The sequence below is a fragment of the Tetrao urogallus genome (genome assembly GCF_951394365.1).
Source record: "Tetrao urogallus genome assembly, chromosome: 3".
Taxonomy (NCBI): domain Eukaryota; kingdom Metazoa; phylum Chordata; class Aves; order Galliformes; family Phasianidae; genus Tetrao; species Tetrao urogallus.
The window spans coordinates 32599590-32618712 of record NC_136815.1 but is presented as its reverse complement, the minus strand read 5'-3'; the positions used below and the strand labels follow the sequence as shown (position 1 = coordinate 32618712).

Sequence of the window (19123 nt, the reverse complement as noted above, 5' to 3'; positions counted from 1 at the left end):
GATTGTTATGCAGAGATAGAGGGCTGTGAAAAAAAATATAAGCTATTATTGAAAATTGTTGTGATTTGAAAACTAGGGGAGAAAAGGTGACACTGTTGCCATGTGGTATGTAAGAGATGATACCTTTAACTTTTGTTCTGCTGCTGTGAAGTAGTTAATGTTTTGGAGTAACCTAGTACTGGTTACCTCCCTGTAAACAGCATTCTTGTCTAGAATGATTGAGAGGGAAACTTTCAGAAATAAAGCCAAAGTGTAAATGTATTTGAAGCTATTTTGTGGGGTTGAAAGTGATAGAATTGATTAGGGACAAAGATATTTGAAATGTGAAGAATAAGATAAGTAAAAGAAATTCTCAAAGGGAAAAATAAAGTAAGAATTTCAGATAGATATTGCACATGCACATTTGCAGTGGTTTTGGTAAACTATTATGATATTACTCAGGGGAACTTCAGAACTGTCTACAGGAGCTCATATATGCTAAAGGTTTTTTGTTTCTGCATCAGTAGGATCAGTGATGTGTATTTTATTGGCCATTATGTGCATGAGTTGGATTTGTATCAGACAGCACTAGTTCATCCAACTCAAGGAACTGACTGTATGATTTGCGGGTTTGTGGGTTTGTAGTGGATGCAATATTCTCTCTGTTTTGCTCTCCAGAGGCTCTCCATATGTATGATTAGTAACAGTCCCAGAAATTGATCTTTTAGTGTTGAATTGGTAAAGGTAACTAATAGTTGTGTGTCTAAGGAGGACTTTAAGTTATTTGGTGATGTTTGTTTTCTGAATCTCTCTTCTTTTTCTCATTATATGAACTAATACTTTAACAAATTTGTATATCAGGACTTGATTTGACATATGAATAAAGCAGCTTGATACGTAGATATCTAAATCCAAGGCTGTCCAAGACTTCCTGAATTCTGAGAATGTTACCTACTTCACTTGTCCATATTGCAGTTTTCCTTCCCAGTAACACCTTTGGGGGAAATTTGTTTGCACCAGTTGAGGGCTGTGATACCAGCTTAACACTTTCTGTTCCAGTTGTATTTCATCATGTGCCATAGTGTGTAATGCAGATTTGTGACATTAGATATACCTAGGACTGAAGTGGCCAAGATGAGTCATTTTGGATAAACAAAGAACTGGTTGAAGATTTTTAAAATCAATTCCAAGTAAATATCCTGGAAAAACCTTTCTCCGGTTGTTAGTGCACAAATCAGAAAGAGATTCTAGGGAACAAATGTGTCAATCACTAAAAGCCTCTATTAAAATTAGGTTTTCGCTTGGTTTTAGAGTTTGTGTTCACTTAAGCCTAATGAAGTGACTTCCAAACCTACATGTAGATATCTGCCTGTCTTTTAGGTGTCTGAGCTCTGTTGTGGGCAATGCAGTCAATAGTCAGTGGAGCCTGAAGAGCAATTCTTATCATAAGTAGCCATACACTGTCTGGTTAGCTGAGCAGCTCTCTGGACTCCCTTGGCTTCTTCAATGACTGACAACTATGTGAATACTACTGTATTTAATTAATAATGTAATTATTTGATTTTGAACTGAACACTCTCCAAACCTTGTATTTTAAGCTGAGCCTTCTTGTCTTTTTATTTGGTCAGAAGAGAGAGAACAGGCATCTTTTGAGGGTAATTTACTCTGCCAACTTTAAGCATTTGATTTAAAACATGAAGTGAGAACTTAGTACTGCCAAAATCTGTGCATGCTCTACCATACTCTGTAGGTGTCTATATAGTTAAAACCTGTGATTGTTGTCTACTTACTGTTATCAATTACTAGGTAAGATGGAATGTCTCTTAATTAACTTTATAACCTGGTAGGTACGTTTAGACACAGCTAATTAGAGCTTTTATGTAATTGGGGCTGTGATTAATAGACTATGAAGACTGTTTAATTTGTATTAGGTGCATGGACAGTCACAGGGAAATTGAATTTTGAGGCTATGTTGAATAACAAGTAGAGGACCTCAGGACAGCACAACAGTGAACAATTATTCTCTTCATAAAGAATTAATATATTCAGTCACTAGTTATGTCCTGACATACAGGTGTTTTTCTTTTTTGTAGTTCACTCCTGTGACTCCCTCCTGCACTACTCCTCCCTCCGCAGGATCTTTCACACTGTTATTAATGTGTGCATGAATCTCTGTTTTGGAAATATCGATAACTTCTTACAGTTAGCAGTCTAGCAATGTAGTTTACTAAAATTAATGATAACGTGAATTATACTGGAGCTTATTTCACCTTTCTGCCCCCTTTTTTTTTTTTTTCCTTCCCTCCCTCCACTAAGGGTGCATTCTGGGTGGGACAGAACCTAACTTGGGGCAATTCAGTGAGAAAGCAGCAGAAATGAACTTATTTATCCAATTGTTAGAATCATAGCATTGCTCGTGTTGGAAAAGACCTTAAAATTCTTATCAAGACCAACCTCAACCTAACCAACCTACCCTAACTCTAACAGCCCTCTGCTAAATCACATCCCTGAGCACCACATCCAAATGGATTTTGAACACATCCAGGGATGGTGACTCAACCAACTCCCTGGGGAGCCTATTCCAGTGTTTAACAATCCTTTCTGTAAAGAAGTTTTTCCTGATATCCAACCTAAGTTTACCCTGGTGCAACTTGATGTAATTTCCCCTTGTCCTGTCACCGGTGAGAAGAAACCAACCCCGCTCTCACTGTAAGCACCTTTCAGATATTGGAAGAGAGCAGTAAGGTCTCCCCTCAGCCTCCTTTTCCCCAGACTGAACAGCCCCCATTCCTTCAGTCTCTCCTCATAGGGCATATTCTCCAAGCCCTTCACCAGCCTTGTTGGGGATCTGTAGTAGTCTTGCAAGTTCCCTTTCACCTCTTTTCTGTGCATCTCCTGCGACTCCAAAGGGAATTAATACATACTGACCTTTGGACATGCTTCTTCACCTGTTAGGCAGCTGGAGGGGGAAGTCTGAGGGACTGCCACTGATAGAGAGGGCAAAAAGATGTAGAAAAAGACACGGAGTGAGAAGTTGTAGCAGTGGAAATAAGATAGGAGGAAAAGATGATGTGTGATGAGTTCATCTGGCAGACTGGAGATGCAGTCTGTTATAACTTTTTATTCACTATCATTAAGATACAATGTACATGGAAAGACATACTGTAAAGACAGTCAACCCTTTTGTTTTTTGAATTAGGTGAAATTGGGAAAAAAGGCAAAAAACGTAATTAATATTTTTAGAGGCATGTAAACATTTTGCAGTGCTTTTTTCATGCATAGTCAAAACTTCTCTCTTGAATTTTTCATAAGAAATGAATCCCAGCTTTAGTTATCTTGTGCCATTTTTATTCTACTGTTAGTGCAGAGGCGGCTTCATTGAGAATAGTTGGTCTGTTTTCTTATTTTTTTGGTTTTTTCTCTACTTAACATATTGTGAGTCAGATCAGACTGCTGCTATCAAGAAAGGAGCTTTATTTTTGTAACTTGTACACTTCAGTTTTTCATTTAATACTTTTGCCATCTCTGACATTGTTTTTGAACTATTTCAAACTTGTAAGAGTATATTTAGAGTACTATGGAGTACATTTGCTGTCTATTAGGCTGTTGTTTGAACAACAAATGAGAGCATCAACTGAGCTTCGGATAGTTCAAATGGAAGTTTAAGACAGTTTCTCTTTTAATAGGAAATGGTGCTATAGTGAGAATATCTTTACAGTAGGCTTTCCTTAACTATAGTATACACTTAACTGGAGAATAAAACAGGGTTTTTACCTAAAACGTGAGTGGAGTGCTAAGTACGGTTATTGGCTTTGTGAAGTTTTTGCTTTCCCTCCCTGCTGTGTCTTAACCAAACAACCAAAGACAGGCGAATAACCTATTTCCTGTTAACTGCCTACTTGCTAGGGATGACAAGAGTCTCATCTTTATAATTGTCATGGGCATCAACAGCATAGGTTGGAGCCTGGGTGAGTGGAGCTAGGTGCTTTGACATCATGTAAAGTAGCATAATGTTTTGGAATTGTATACTAATTTCATTTTATGAGAATTCCTCATAAAGAAAAAACTTTTTTTTTCCTTCTTGTGTATAATATTGGCTCAATTAATTTGTGACTCCAGCTAGATAAAAATAACCTCTACCTAAAGGTCTTTTAATCTTATTAGTCGTTGGCGGTGCAGAGTCCGGTTGGAGGCCTGTAACCAGCGGTGTTCCTCAGGGGTCGGTGCTGGGTCCAGTCTTGTTCAACATCTTCATCAATGACCTTGATGAGGGGATAGTGGCCACCCTCAGCAAGTTTGCTGATGATACGAAGTTGGGAGGATTGGCTGACACGCCTGAAGGCTGTGCTGCCATTCAGTGAGACCTGGACAGGCTGGAGAGCTGGGCAGTAAGAAACTGGATGAGGCTTAACAAAAGCAAGTGTAGAGTCTTGCATCTGGGGAGGAATAATTGCATGCACCAGTACAGGTTGGGGGATGAGCTGCTGGAGAGGAGCTCTGCAGAGAGGGGCCTGGGTGTCCTGGTGGACGACAGGTTGGCAGCCAGCAGTGTGCCTTTGTGGCCAAAAAGGCCAATGGCATCCTGGGGTGCATTAAAAAGAGCGTGGCCAGCAGGTAGAGGGAGGTGATCCTCCCTCTCTACTCTGCCCTGGTGAGGCCTCATCTGGAGTACTGCGTCCAGTTCTGGGCTCCCCAGTACAAAAAAGACAGGGATCTCTTGGAAAGAGTCCAGCGGAGGGCCACAAAGATGGTGAAGGGCCTGGAGCATCTCTCCTATGAGGAAAGGCTGAGTGAACTGGGTCAGTTCAGCCTTGAGAAAAGAAGACTGAGAGGGGACCTGATCCAGGTCTATAAGCATCTAAGGTGTGGGAGGCAGAATGGCGAGGCCGGACTCTTTTCAATGGTGAGTGGAGACAGGACAAGGGGAAATGGCCGGAAACTGCAGCATAAGAAGTTCCGCACAAATGTGCGAAGGAACTTCTTTACAGTGAGGGTGACGGAGCACTGGAACAGGCTGCCCAGGGAGGTGGTGGAGTCTCCTTCTCTGGAGATGTTCAAGACCTGCCTGGATGCCTACCTGTGCGATCCGGTGTAGGGAACCTGCTTTGGCAAGGGAGTTGGGCTTGATAATCTCTGGAGGTCCCTTTCAACCCCTACAATTCTGTGATTATTGAGATTGCTGTCGCAGAATGGCTCTGATTAGCTGATGATGCTCTGGGGCGCCACTGATCTGTAGATCACTGAGTTCCCTTTTTCAGTGTAACAGTGAATAAAAAACTGGTCCTGAGTAGTAGCTGATGTCATATCACCTTTCTGTGCAACTGTGTTTTTAAGTTTCATTGTTATATCTCAGTTTTAATTTATTAAATGTTTTTGTTTTTTCTTTTTTAAAGACTTTTTTTTTTCCCTATAAAAAGTAGGTTAGCAATAGCAACAATCAAGTAGCATGGGTCATATATTGATGTGTAGATCTCTTCTTATCTTTTTTCAAGTTATATTTAATTTTGTAGTGTATTATCAACACCCACACATCTCTAAAGAAAATTAGTATCAATGCATGTCTCTCAGTTCTTATTTAGTTTTTATTAGTCTACAGTAGAAAAATTAATTTTTCAGACCACAATTCAAATAAATGATTGAAATTGCATCTTAGAGGTTACAGATTGACACTTTTTCTTTGGAAATAGAATCCTCTGCAGTGGAATTCCTATTGCTGTTGTGGTCCATTACAAGCATAAAATTGCATCTTTCCACTTGTCCCTAATTTTGCATTTTGACAGGGAAAAAAAGAAGGTTTGCTGTTACTGTTGCTAAGCAACAAAAAGATGAATTATTCCAACTTCTGGATTTTTCTTGTATGATGTGTGTTAGAAGGATTTTCCTACATTGGCGAAAGATAGTCTAGATGGGGTTATACATTTTTGTTCCCTATGCATGGTTGTTGTAAATCACACTGTTTTGTTTTCTGAAACTTAATTTCTCTTTCTGAAATGGAAAGCTTGTTTCTTTTTAATTTTTCACTTACACATAATTTTTATATCACTACTTGAATTAAAAAAAAAACAGAAAGCATTGTAAGACAGTAAGTTATAGTCCAAGTATTGCATACTATTACTTTTATTTACAAGTAAGTAGAATAATATAGACCAGTTGGAAGTGACTTACAAAGGTTATTAAGTCCAACTGCCTGATCACTTAAGGGCTAATGAAACATTGAAGTACATTATAAAGGTATTATCCAAATAACCTCTTGAAGAATAATAGGAATTTTGTTACAGTCATTCTAAAATTGTCTTCTTCCAACACAGTTGATTTTAATATCAAGTGACTACTGGTATTTGAAGAAAATTATTCATCAAATGATGTGTGAAAAATATAGAAACTTAAGCGTATGGAAGTTTTGGTAAGATTTGTGCTTGAGGGTAGATTAGAGAATCAGAATGATTTTGAGTCGGAAGAAATCCTTGAAGATTATCTAGTCTGTGAATAGGATGATCTTTCACGAGGTTGGGTTTCTCTAGGCCCCATCCAACTCAGCTTTAAACTCTTCAAATGGAGCATCCACAGCTTCTTTGGATGAGCTGTTGCAGCTTTGTAATGCTCTCAGTAACTTGATCATTTTGTTCTTAATAGCCTAATTTTTATTTCTGTTTTTGTCCTGGTTTTATTGTAGGTTGGTATGATATATTGGCCTACACTTGCTAATTGATTTCCATTCAAGATGCAAGCCAATACAGTACCACATCTTCCTTCTAAATTCCTTATATATGTAAGAAGCCAGGAAAGATCTTGAACAATAAAGAGGCTGCTTCTCCTTGTGCAATGATTTGAGGCCATTGTGTACAGCAACAATAAGAAAGTGTCAATAAATACATGGGAGATTGGGTTTTGTATCCATGTCTGCAACAGTGTGATAACATAATTGCTTGTGGCTATGCAATATTTTTATTGCATAATAAGTTTTGGAGGACTTTTAAAAATAGCTTTCTCTGTTTGTTTGGACCTCGGAGTTCACATATGTGAATGCATATTCACTGTTACATGTGACTTGTAAGCCAGCTTTCCTGATGTACTGACTTCCATTCAGAGGAAACCTGGCTATGTGGTCAGAGAAGAGCTACTCACTGCTCTGAAATGGTGCTGGCTCTGAAAGCTTGAGAGAACTCAGGTTCTCTCTGAGTAAATTCTATCATGTAGCAGGAGTCCGGTTGATTTGTGTAAATTATATCAGATAAGTAGTGATAAAAAGATGGAGATAATTTCAGATGTTAACACTTCTTTGGGCAAATAATAGTATTAGTTTGAAGACTGGTTTGTCTTCAAGCTAAGCTTGAAAAAAGCTGTTTATTTAAAAGCTGAAAGGAAGCTTTTTATTAATGGTTCTTTATGTCACTAAGTATAAGATTATGTACAGTATTCCTCTAATTTTATTTTTTTTATTGTTTTCTCTAAATTTTCTAAAGGAGTTGATGACCAAGCTGATAACAGAGACACCTGACCAGCCAATCCCATTTTTAATTGATCATCTTCAGTCTAAACAAGGCAACCGTGGTCAGCTTCAGAGAACACTGTCTGGCTCTGCCGCCCTTTGGGCAGAGAGTGAAGCATCAGGTATGTTCTGTAAGATGGGAAGGGCTACACTAATATCTTCCCACAGTTTTCGTGGGTTGTTTCTTGGATGCTTGTGTATTTACTGTGGAAGTGCTACTCTGTGCTTTTGAGCATACGAATCCTGTTTGTTCGTGAGAAACAGAATTTAATGTGCATAGACAGAGCTAGTAGAATCACAGAATGAATTATAGAACGTCAGGGTTGGAAGGGACCTTAACAAACATCCTGTTCCAAACCCAGTAGATCAGGTCCATCCAAGCTAGCCCTGAATGCTTCTCTTTTAGTTTAAAACCATTCCTCATTGTGTTACCACTATTTACCTGTGTAAAAACTCAGTCTCCTTCCTGTTTATAACCTCTCTTTTAATACTGAGAGGTGTTGGATTTTGTTGGATTTTTTTTTTTTTTGGTGGTTTGTTTTGTTTTACTACAGTCATTTTTAACAAGCCATCATTCTAACATTCAATATGCTGTTACAACTTTGTGACCTCCACTGCAGATAATTTCTGATTTTAGATTTAAAATAATAATAATTTGTGATTCCAAAGCATTTCTGAAAATGTTGGTTTTGCATGTAAAAATTGACTGGTTATCTGTTTCAGACTATAAATGATCTCCAGCAGTTGTTTGTAGTCAACTTCCTGAAAATTAACTATTTATATCAATTTTAACATTTTAGACATAAGACTGTTAAATGTTATGATACAGAGGTTAATGACCTCTTCATAAAAAAAAAAGAAAAGTATGTTTTGAAATAAAAGGACGTTAAGGAATTTCTCAGTTTTAGTGTTTAGGAAAACAAAAAAATATATGGAAATTAGCAAAAATCAGGAAAAGTAGTGCTAAAAGAACTGTCTGTGATTTCCATTGATAAGACTGGGAATTTCTGAATTAATTGTTTATGGTGTCTTCGGAAAATGACCCTGTGAAGATTATAATTGCTGGATTTTATTCTTCAAACAGAAAATAAAGGAACAAGGAGAGATTTGAGAAGTTATGATAAGCCTTGGCAGGTAAATGCAAAGAAGCCTAAAAAGTCAAAGAGTGACCTTGCCGTATCCAATATCTCTCCACCGTCACCGGAGTCCAAGTCATGTAAGGTTTACTATATTATAAGCTTGTGCACATTTCTAAACTCATAGTCTGAGTTTCATCTCATTAGGTTTTTCTTTACATTAGGTTTAGAAAGGAAAGCAAACTGTGAGCAGTTGAAATGACTAGAGAGACATATTAGCAGAGTTTCACTTTCATATGCATTATGAATTTATAATTATATCCTATATTTTCATCTAGCTTCAAAATTATATTTTATTTTCGCTTTTTATAGTTTTTTTATTTATCATGTCCAAAACTTTTAAGTATCTTTGAGTTTAATGAAGTGTCCCAAATGGTAAATGTATTTAGTAATAGAAAGCTTGCTGGTTTTCCTCTGAAGAGCAAGATGTGGAAGTCTAGAATTCAGTTGACTTAATGGAAAATATCCCAGTGACCACAGAATGTCAAAATCAAAGGTAAACAGATATTCAAGAAGTGGACAGTCACTAATAATCGACAGTCTTTGCAGGGTAACAACAGTTTATAGAAGCAATGGCCAAGAGTGTACTTCTGTCCTTCTTTAAATTACCACTGCAAATATATCTGTGTGACTTTTTAAATATGTTAAGCACATCATTAATTTTTTTGTGCATTTGAATTGCATTTTAAGTGCTATCGCAGAGGGTAGTTTCAGCAATGTGCCTTCTTGTGATATCTTGCTTCTCTTATTTTCTGCCAACAAACAAATTAATAGTGACCTTTTTTTCTGGATTTATGCCAAAATTAGTGAGCACTCTGTGCTCCTTCAATCACTTGGATCAGTGGAAAGCAAGCATGTTCAGCAGCAATTCATTACTCTATCCAGACTTGCCACCTGTAATGCATCTTCAGCTTGTAATTTAAGACGTTTTTGGTGTCACTGTAAGTTGCTTTTTTTTTTTTTTTCCAAAAGCTCTTCAAAGAGGTAGTAAGGACTTTAACTAAGAAATAATATGGGGGCCTATTGAAAGCTAAGTTTTGCTTTCAGATTTGTGTAAAATACCAGAAAACCCCTCAGCCATCTCCTCACTTTCCCTACAAAAACACACCTTACAACATACCTTCCCCTCCCCAAATAAAATCAGCCCAAAATTAAACGGAATCCATCACTTGTAACATACTCTGTTTCAGAACTTTTGTCTAAGGACTGTCTTTTTCAAATGATCCAGAACTTTTAACTTGATGAAATAATAGAGTCATAGAATGACTTGGATTGGAAGAGACCTTAAAGACTGTCTAGTTCCAACACCCTGTCATGGGCAGGATTCCCAGCCTCTAGATAAGGCTACCCAGGGCCCCATCCAACCTGGCTTTGAAGACCTCTAATGGTGGGGTACCCACAGCTTCTCTAGACAGCCCTGTTCCAGTGTCTTACCACTCTCTGAGTAAAAAAATTTCTTTTAATATATAGTCTAAATCTCCCCATTTTATTTTAAAACTGTACCCCCCTTGTTCTATCACTATCTGTCCATGTGAGAAGTTGATCTCCCTTCTGTTTATAAGCTCCCATTTAATACTGGAAGGCTACAGTGAGATCTCCCTAGGGCCTTCTCTTCCCCGGACAAAACAAGTCCAGCTCTCTCAGCCTCCTTTCATAGAAGAGGTGCTCCAGCCCTCTCATCATCTTCATGGCTCTCCTTTTAACCTGCTCCAGAAGCACCACATCTTTCTTGTGCTCAGGCCCCAAGCCTGGACTCAGTACTCCAAATGGGGCCTTATGAGAGCAGAGTACAGGAGGATATTCACCTCTCTTGCCTCTTTTGGTGCAACCCAGGATGTAGTTGACCTTCCAGGCTGCAAATGTACTGAGTGCGCAGTTCATGGTAATCTTTGGAAATATCATCAGGAGATGATATTTAGTTAATTAGAGAATATCGTTTCTTTCTGCAAAGCTGATGTTGAATTCAGAGTTGATGTTATTCTTGCACAGATCTCTCTTTCTTAAGCTTTCAACTTTCTTTTTTACTAGAAAGGTTCTTCCAGTTCTTTCTGGCTGTCAGCTATCTCTGTCACACCTGAAACAAACACACAAATGGGAACTTTGGTGCCATAGCAATCTGAATGCTTGTTTGCAAAAATATGCCTGGGCTTCTGTTGTTGTCTGGCAAGGGAAGAGGTTTGAAGCTAGGCTGTGTGTGTGCGTGTGAGTGCCTGTTCAATGAAATATCTGGATGATCACATCCAGTATTTGAAGAATAATCAATTTTGAAGTTTCTAAGTAGTTAGTGAAAGAGACTTCTTGCTATCCAGTCAACTACTGTTAGGCAAAGTAAGTTGATGTCTTTGCCAGCTTCGTGTTAAATCTGTTCATAAGTCATTCTTTCCCTCTACTTCAGCTCACTGTTCTCTTTCAGGTTTCTGCTGGTGTTATATATTCCTAATTGCCAATTTTCTGTCTAGTACTACAGGCCTTTATGCTCTTAGCCTTCTAGTATCCAGATATTGTAAGAACTGTAATCTGAAAGATCTTGCGAGATTTCAATGCCTGAGCAATTTTATGTTCAGTAATATCTGCATTTTTGTTCTTTGGGATGTGAGAGTAGTATACAGTGTGTTAATGAAATGTAGCTCCTAGTCTAGGAAGGGCTTTTTTCCTACAATGAGCAGTTGTGTGCATGAATATGTGGCCTGGTGCCTTGTGATAGGTATAACTTTCCCATGGGGGGATTTAATGGAGGATTTAATGAGCAACTAGTCAAATTTCATCTGGAAATTATGCTTTGAAAATACAAGTATGTGTAGGAAAAAACAATACCGAAACAATACTGGTCACCTACTACAACGAAAATGGTCAGCTGATATGACAGAAATTATAGCAAACTTAGAAATGAATCTGTTGTTGATGTGCATTTGTTGGGGGATTTGTATGTGGGGAGGAGGTGAATGGAGGACAACACCAGAAAAGCAGAAATACAGGGAAGCATGTTTGTGCTGTCTCCTAAGATGAGATGGGAAAAGGGAAAGAGATAGGGAAAAGCTAAATATTTCTCCACAAATGCTATGAGTAGATGTCATGGATCTTCTACATGATAATCAAATAATCTCAAGAGTAAGTATATAAATGTCTCGATGCAAATGAGTTGAGGCAGGTGATGTGATGAAAGATTTAAAATTACTGACATGAATTTGAGGAATGAGTAAGTATATTAAAGGAAGAAAGTTGGAATGTAATGAATGGATTTTGATAAATGTGAAATGAGATACATATGAAATGAAATATTTCAACTTCAGTTGAATTTCAGCTGAATTTGAATTTGAAAACTGAAATTCAATTTCAGTTGAGTTTCAAGTTCAGAAACTTTGTAGAGGAAAACATGCATTTCAAACGATCTCAGGGAAGGGTCATTATAGTGTTTATGTGGTTCTGCATGCTTCACATAAAGCCATCTGCTTTGAAAAGGCTGTTTTTGTTGATCCTGTTGTTGGAATGGTACAAGTTCACATTTTCAAAGCATTTAGCAGAACATGAGTCTTGAAAGGAGAGATGCTTGTCACATAATGTAACAAAGGAGGTTTTAATTTTAGTATTCAATCATGTCTTGGATGAGTAAGTAGGTAAAAAGAAATGTCTTCTACAAGTAATAGAAATTTTTAATTCTGCTGTCTTCTTCCTCAGTTTTGTCTTAATAAAGTAAGTTAATGAAACAGAAGTGTTCCGTAATGTGTCTGTTTTGGATACATTTTCACTGAAGTACTGACAATGGTTCATTAATATACAGACTGTGCTAACCAACAGAGAAAATTTCTGCTAGGTTTTTGACTGCTTTCCCAGTATCCATCTAGGGAGATGCAGAACAGTCGAAGATTCTGGTGATTGTAGGGCATTTCTCTGAAACTGGAGACCACACCAAACTAGGAACTGATTCACTCTATCCAAGGCAAAAGTCTTGAAACTCTCCTGTTCCTGATGCAGGTCGTCCACATACCAAACGACTGCTGATCCTTAGAAGCTTCACAGCTGTTGAGTGGAAATGGTTTTTGTTTCTTTCAGCACCTCTTGTGGATCTCATGACAGATTTTATTTAGAAATTATATTGTTTCTCAAAAAATTCTGCCCTTATGGATTTTGAAAAATTTGATTAATTAGAAGATGAAGTGATAGCATATTCCAACCTGTTGCAATTTCTTGCAGCCTGGAAGCTCTAACGCTTGGATATCTTTGTTCATGCTTTTACAATATGAAATTGTTCTCCATTGTATTTCGGTGGTAATGTGAGGTTTCTGTGCTACAGTGAGTTTGTTGTAGTGTTGTAAATGGAAAGAAAAATCTGTCAATATGGTAGTAGGTTAGTAAGTGATGCTATAGAATATGTTGTTGGTACAGTGAAGGGTGATGGGGAAAAAGCAGGCAATTAAAGTGCATAGGATCTCCGTGTGAACCTAAGGAGTAAAAATGGAGATAACTTGTAGAATTTCTGTGAAAGTTTACTAGATATTTCTATTTGGTGTTAACAGAACTACAGAAAATTTAGAAAAAAATACTAGAAGTAACATTTTGTTTTCTGCAAAATAAAGAAAAATGAGAAACACTGAAATTGTGCTACTTAGTTGAAGTTATGTATGAATAGAGGAAAATTTTGATCACACAAAAATTTACATGAATTCTAATGTGCATGATCCCTTCTAAAACGGGAAGTAAAGAATTAGCTTTTGAAAGTAGTAACAAAAACTGTAAGCTGCCATCTAACAGGCCTAGTACATTAAGGCCTCTATTTGTTACTAGAAATGACCATATTTCATTAATTCCCTTTCTCAGAATTCCTTTTCAGAAATACGTGACTCTTTGAACACAAAGGAGAATGAGGCTGACATTTTTCACGCCAACTTTCCTCTCTCTTCTCCTTCTCCTTCTCGAGATTTCCTGTGTTTCTTTCCTCATGGTCTGTTTTTTCTATGTCTTCTCTCTTTGAGAATGTCTGTAATTGCAGTCTAATGTATTAGTATCTGTAAGACTTAACAAGGTTCCTGAGCGGGAATTACAGATCAGAATAAACCCTGGGTTTTCAGACTCTATGTAGATGTCCAGTTTATAGATAATTTCATGTATGCCTATGGGAGATAGAATCATATTTTAAAAAAAATATTTTATTTTTGTGACATCTGGGGGACATTGTGCCGTTTCCTTACCTGGCATTTGGCTTAACCTCAACTTTACCTTGTGGAGTTGATCCAGAGTGGAGCACATTCTGTATACATCCAGAGAGCGGGTAGCACTAAGGCAAATTTGAATGGCATCAGTTATTTAAAACATTTTGTACTAGCTACCAAAGCTTAACGTCTGAGATAAATTTCCCCATACCATTATAAAAACACTTTGAAATTGCCAATGATCATGAGATACCTTTGGTGTTTTTTTCACATGGTCTTTAGGAGACTGCAAGTTTTCTTTGTAGTGTTTAATGAAAATGATGTTTGTAATCATAAATTAGTGAACAGCTATCAAAATTGAAAATTAATATTTCAAAGCTGGCCAGCAGGCATTGAATGTATCTTTGTGCGCTCTGTTTTTGAAGTTATTCTTAGGGGAGTAGCGATCAACCACTGATAAATGCAGCTGGTTCTTTCTGTTGTGAATGTGAACTAAACGTAATCATCTTCACAGCAGTGTGTGTGCTTCTCAGCATAGCAATGCTGTGTTTGGAAACAACCCGACAATTGCTTTTAGTTCAGAAGTCAGTAGATCCAGAGACATTCTTTTTGTTCTCATTTCTAAAAGTTCAGCTGAAAAACTTATTTTGAATTTTAGTCAAAGGTTTCAGTGGTAATTAACATGTAGAAAACTGAGTTTTGGACTGAATTTCCTAAAGACTAAGTTTATTTTCTGTAAGTTTCAGAATTTTTATTATTTTTTAATTATTAGCATTAGTTATTGCTGATTGCCAATTAATTCAGTCATAGTCATCCAGGGTATGTATTTGCTCACAGGTGTTTTCACTTTTATTTCACGTTGACCAAAGAAAATATTTCCAGCTGTTAAGTAAGAGGAAAGTTAAACAGTTTCCACTCAAGATTCTTGAGCTTGTAAACACATTGTACAGCTATTTTTTTTTTCGTGTAGGAGTCTGAACTACCAAATCTAAACTTCATGTATATATCTGTGTATATTTAGTGCCAAGGTCAATAGAGCATCCTAAGTGGGATTGGAGGACAAAACCGGAGAACCATGATTTTGATGAGCTAAATCATATTCTTCAAGAGAGCAAAAAACTTGGAAAAGCCCTTGAGAATCTTTCTCGCAGTAAGTTGATTGATTTTAGTTTTTTAATGTAACCATGCAGCCTAAATTGTAATCTGGAAGTATATATCAAGAAGGTGATCTCCTATCCTATTAAGAGTAAGTTCACTCACATTTGCAGTTGGATTCTGGTTGAGGAGGTTTGCAGAATGTCTAAGGCAATTTAGCAGCTTTCCTACTTCCTGAAACTACTTCCCCTTCACCTTTTTTTCTTTTTTTGGTTGTTTTTGCCTTTAATTTCTGCCAGCTTAGTGAGTTGAATTAGCTCATAAAGAGATAAAACACAAGAACCTGTTTTAAGGAAAATGGCAGGAAAATGCGGCAGTGTACTGCTGTACAGCAGTGTACATGCAGCAGCTACTCTTGTAGAGGTTAACAGATAGGATAACCGTTTGTGAAACCTTAAACGCATTGGAGATGGAGATCAGACCTGTTATTGAAAAACGGTGTTTCACGGCCTTGATCCTAATTAGTTCCTTACAATTTTCAGAAGCGTTTCGGGTAGTTTAAATAAATACTCAGAAACTTGGTAACCTATGGCTTCATCAACAAGAACCTAAGGATTATCCCTCAAGAGACATAGTGAAACAGAAGCAATGTTTACAAATAGCATGCCCATAGAAGGAATAGCTCTGAAATAAGATGCTAGGTTGAAGTACCTTGATGGAAGCAAACCCTGCTAGCAATTATCAAAGTGTGAAATGTACTCTGCTAAGGTGCATGAGAACTATGTATGATATGATCTGGGAGCTGTGATCTAGGAGACATTTGAATGACAACTACTTAGCTTCTTCTTTCATTAAGTTTTATCCCTGTCACTTCTTGATTCAGTGAAGAAATTGCAGGTGATGTCAAGAAGAAGAGATGAATGAAAAATAGAAAATCTGTCTTGTAAATAATTTTGAGAATTTTTTTTTCTATTGTGGGTCATAACTAAAACTAGCTTGCCCAAATGCCCTCTCCCGCTCGTGCTTTAGCTTGATCACATGAATTATAGTTTGAGAATTTTTCCTATTTATATTAACTGGAGTAGTATAGTTACAGGACTCTTCAAATACATTTCCCATTACCTACTCTGTCTGCATTTTCTCCTCTAAGGAGCTGAAACTTTTCCTGACTTGGTCTCTGATTTGCAGCCCCACCATTGCTTGACAGTATTACTGTGATGTGTCTGGCAATTTCAAACCTTTGTCCTTGTAACCAGGAGTAACACAGATAACTCAGATTCAGAAACAACTTGTTTTCAGTTTCATAGAGGGTTATTTATTTACTGTCCAGAAATACAATGTGATCAGACATGAGAATTCAGTAATAAAATATAAATCCCGTCTCAGTCCTACATCTTTTGTCTTTCCTTCTGAGTGTTGTGTAGCTTCTAATCAACTTCTGCTTTCTCATATCTAACATATAGTTAGCAGCATTCTGTGCCTCTTTTTTTCCCAAAGAGTTTTGTAGCAGGAGTTTTCTAATGCTGCACCTCTTCAGAGTCCTGTACTTGGGCTGGAGGTGAATAAACCTGGTCAATATTGTTGGAATCAGATTTTTGTAGTTATTTCACAGATGATACATTCTTCATTAATTCTTGCTAGTACTTGATGTTTTCTGATGATTTGCCAAGGTAATGCAGACTTTTCGTCTTACCCCCCCAGAGTGCTTTAATTCACTTGCAACCTGATGTAACGTTCACTTTCATGAATGTACTTTCTGTTTCTTCATCCAGATCATTACTGGAAATATTTTCAGACTACTTCATGATTCCATTTCAGATCTGACAACCAGCCCTTGAAAGCTACTCAGTAAGTGCATTTTTTCCCACCAGATGTTATCTACCTAGCAGTGATTACACCTAGAATGTAATTCTCTGATTTGACTATCATCTAGGATAGCAAAAAAGTCTTATAATAGCTTAAGTATTTTACTACTTCTTCCTCTTATCCACTAGGCAAGTTTCCAAGTTGAGAAAGCACTTAGGTTGATTTGGCATGACTTGTTCTTGAGTAATTCGTGTCAGCTGGTTCTTATCACCTTCCCTGTCCATTAGAGGTCCATAAACTGTTAATTTAACAATTTTGTCAAATATTTTTGCTGCTATCGCCTGTAGGCTGGCTGGTTAGTAATTCCTCTTCTTTCCTTTTTGTTTTCTAAATAAAGATGTGGTGTTCCCCCTTTCCTGTCCTCGATTCCTGAAAGACAGTTGGTAATAGTTCTGGGATTTCTTTGGCTAGTTTGGTAGGTACTCTAGCATGAACATCACAAGATTCTGCCAACTTGAATGTATCTGAACTACCAAAATATCTTTCAGCTTTCCCTCATCTGGCCTGTAATTCACCCATCTTAGAATCACTATCATTAGGAACCTGTGACTACGATCTTTTATTGTAAGGATTGAAGCAGTGGAAGTATTAAATATTGAGATTTCTTTGTATCATCCATTATTTGTTTCCCTTATCTTTGATGTAGTAGTTCTGCATTATACTTTGTCCTCCTCTCCTAATGTATTTATAGTACCTTTTCTTGTGAATTTATTTTTGTTCTTTGATAAGTTGTTATTCATTTTCACTTTAGGCTGTTTGGCTGTATCATTTAAACACTTGTGTCAGATTAATTCTCAACTATGTGTCCTGTTTTCAATATCTGTGCTTCTCATTTTCACGTCATTTCAGGAAATAACTCTGCTCTGTGCTGTGATTTCTTCCATATTAGGATGATACAAAATAAAGATTCAAAATGAAATACATGAAATTTTTGGAAAAAAAGAAGAGAGATAATTTTTAAAATGAATCTGATCTTATGGTTTCTGTAAGGGGAACTGAAATTACATTTAGCAAATATCTCCGAAGGATTCAATGAAGAGACGTATCTAGAGCATTAAAAGTTAAAGATGTGAAACTCATCCTGCTCTGGGCTCAATTATCCCTTATGGTGAATTTTTTAAGAGCTGGGAGAGGTTTCTACAGCTATTTTCTTCAGTGTTACTGCTTGCTTTGCGCATGCTAACTCAATGCTTTGGATTGTTACTGGCATGTCCATAAAGTCTGTAAATCTAATGATACATTAGATACGAACCATGTTTCCAAGCAGTATGTGGCAGGCAGTGGAGTGGGCTCAATAAATAACTAGTTGAGTGTGCAAATGGATCACAACATACTATCAATGGCTTTTTACAACACATTTAATTCTTCAGTACTTTTAACAGGGAAAAGCGCCACATGAAGTTGAATGTGTGAAGTGAAATGATTTTTTCCATCAAGTTCTGGAATTCATTTCATGTTTTAAAGAAATGCTTTGAACTTATAGTGTATTCTTGGACTCTACAGACTTCATTGTCTCCTATACAACTGACACAGGCTATGAATTAAACTCTAGTTTAGATTGCTTTATTTATTGTTAAATCTCAGCTTTGAGAGAAACCTGTACATTTCACAAAAAATGTACATCCTCCTAAGTCCTGTCAAGACAACATATGAGTAATTTTGTGTTCCAGTACATCCAGAAAAACCCACAACAGTGAATTCACACCTAATGCTAAAGATACGTTGAAAGACTGGAAGATAATATTGCCATTGTTACAGTCTATATGCATAGGAACTTGGTGACTCAAATATACATCTTCTTTTGGTCAACTGTGAGTCAGCACAGAAGGACAACAGGAAAGCCACAAACCCATGGCTGAAGTGCAGAGTAAATTTATTTTTGTTGTTTCTCCAACTGAGGGTATCCCCAAGCAATACTTGGGCAGAGGCAGACATGCGGGAGAATCACAGGCAGTTTTAGTCTTGATCCATGCAAAAGGATACCTGGCCTGCAGTGTATGCCTGTTTATCAAGGGTTTATCACCGCGCTGCAATCTTCACTGTTTTGATCTTCTGTTTACCAAGCAGGTAGTTCAAGTGTGCCTGGTAAAGTACTTCCAACTCTACCAAACACCTACATTATCTATACAGAGATGCTATACTTGTGAAACACATGGAGGACAAACAGCAGTAGCTATAATATATGTATTTTTCCACAGTGCTACTCTACAGATTTTGCATATTCCTAGCTGCAAAATCGCTTGAACATATTTACAGTCCTCCTTGCAGGACTTCTGTCCTCATCACCTCTCCCCTCTTCCTTGCCAATCTTCCACTTTTAATCTCTTCCTCCCAGCATCAACCCATTTGGAAAATCTGGATTTTGCTTGCTTCTCCAATGACCTGTGTGTTATGGGGGTGCATTTTGTACT

General features: G+C 37.3%; 1 protein-coding gene across 1 annotated transcript in view; it reads left to right on the top strand.

Annotated features, from left to right (window-relative positions):
• Window positions 1-19123, top strand: part of LOC306945154 (uncharacterized protein C8orf34 homolog) — a gene marked incomplete at both ends in the record, with an annotated part of 151548 nt that overhangs the window by 26718 nt on the left and 105707 nt on the right. The window contains 3 exons of the mRNA XM_079533859.1: window positions 7443-7590; window positions 8553-8684; window positions 14773-14901. Coding sequence (XP_079389985.1) covers window positions 7443-7590; window positions 8553-8684; window positions 14773-14901 — 409 coding nt within the window. The remainder of the gene's footprint in view (window positions 1-7442; window positions 7591-8552; window positions 8685-14772; window positions 14902-19123) is intronic.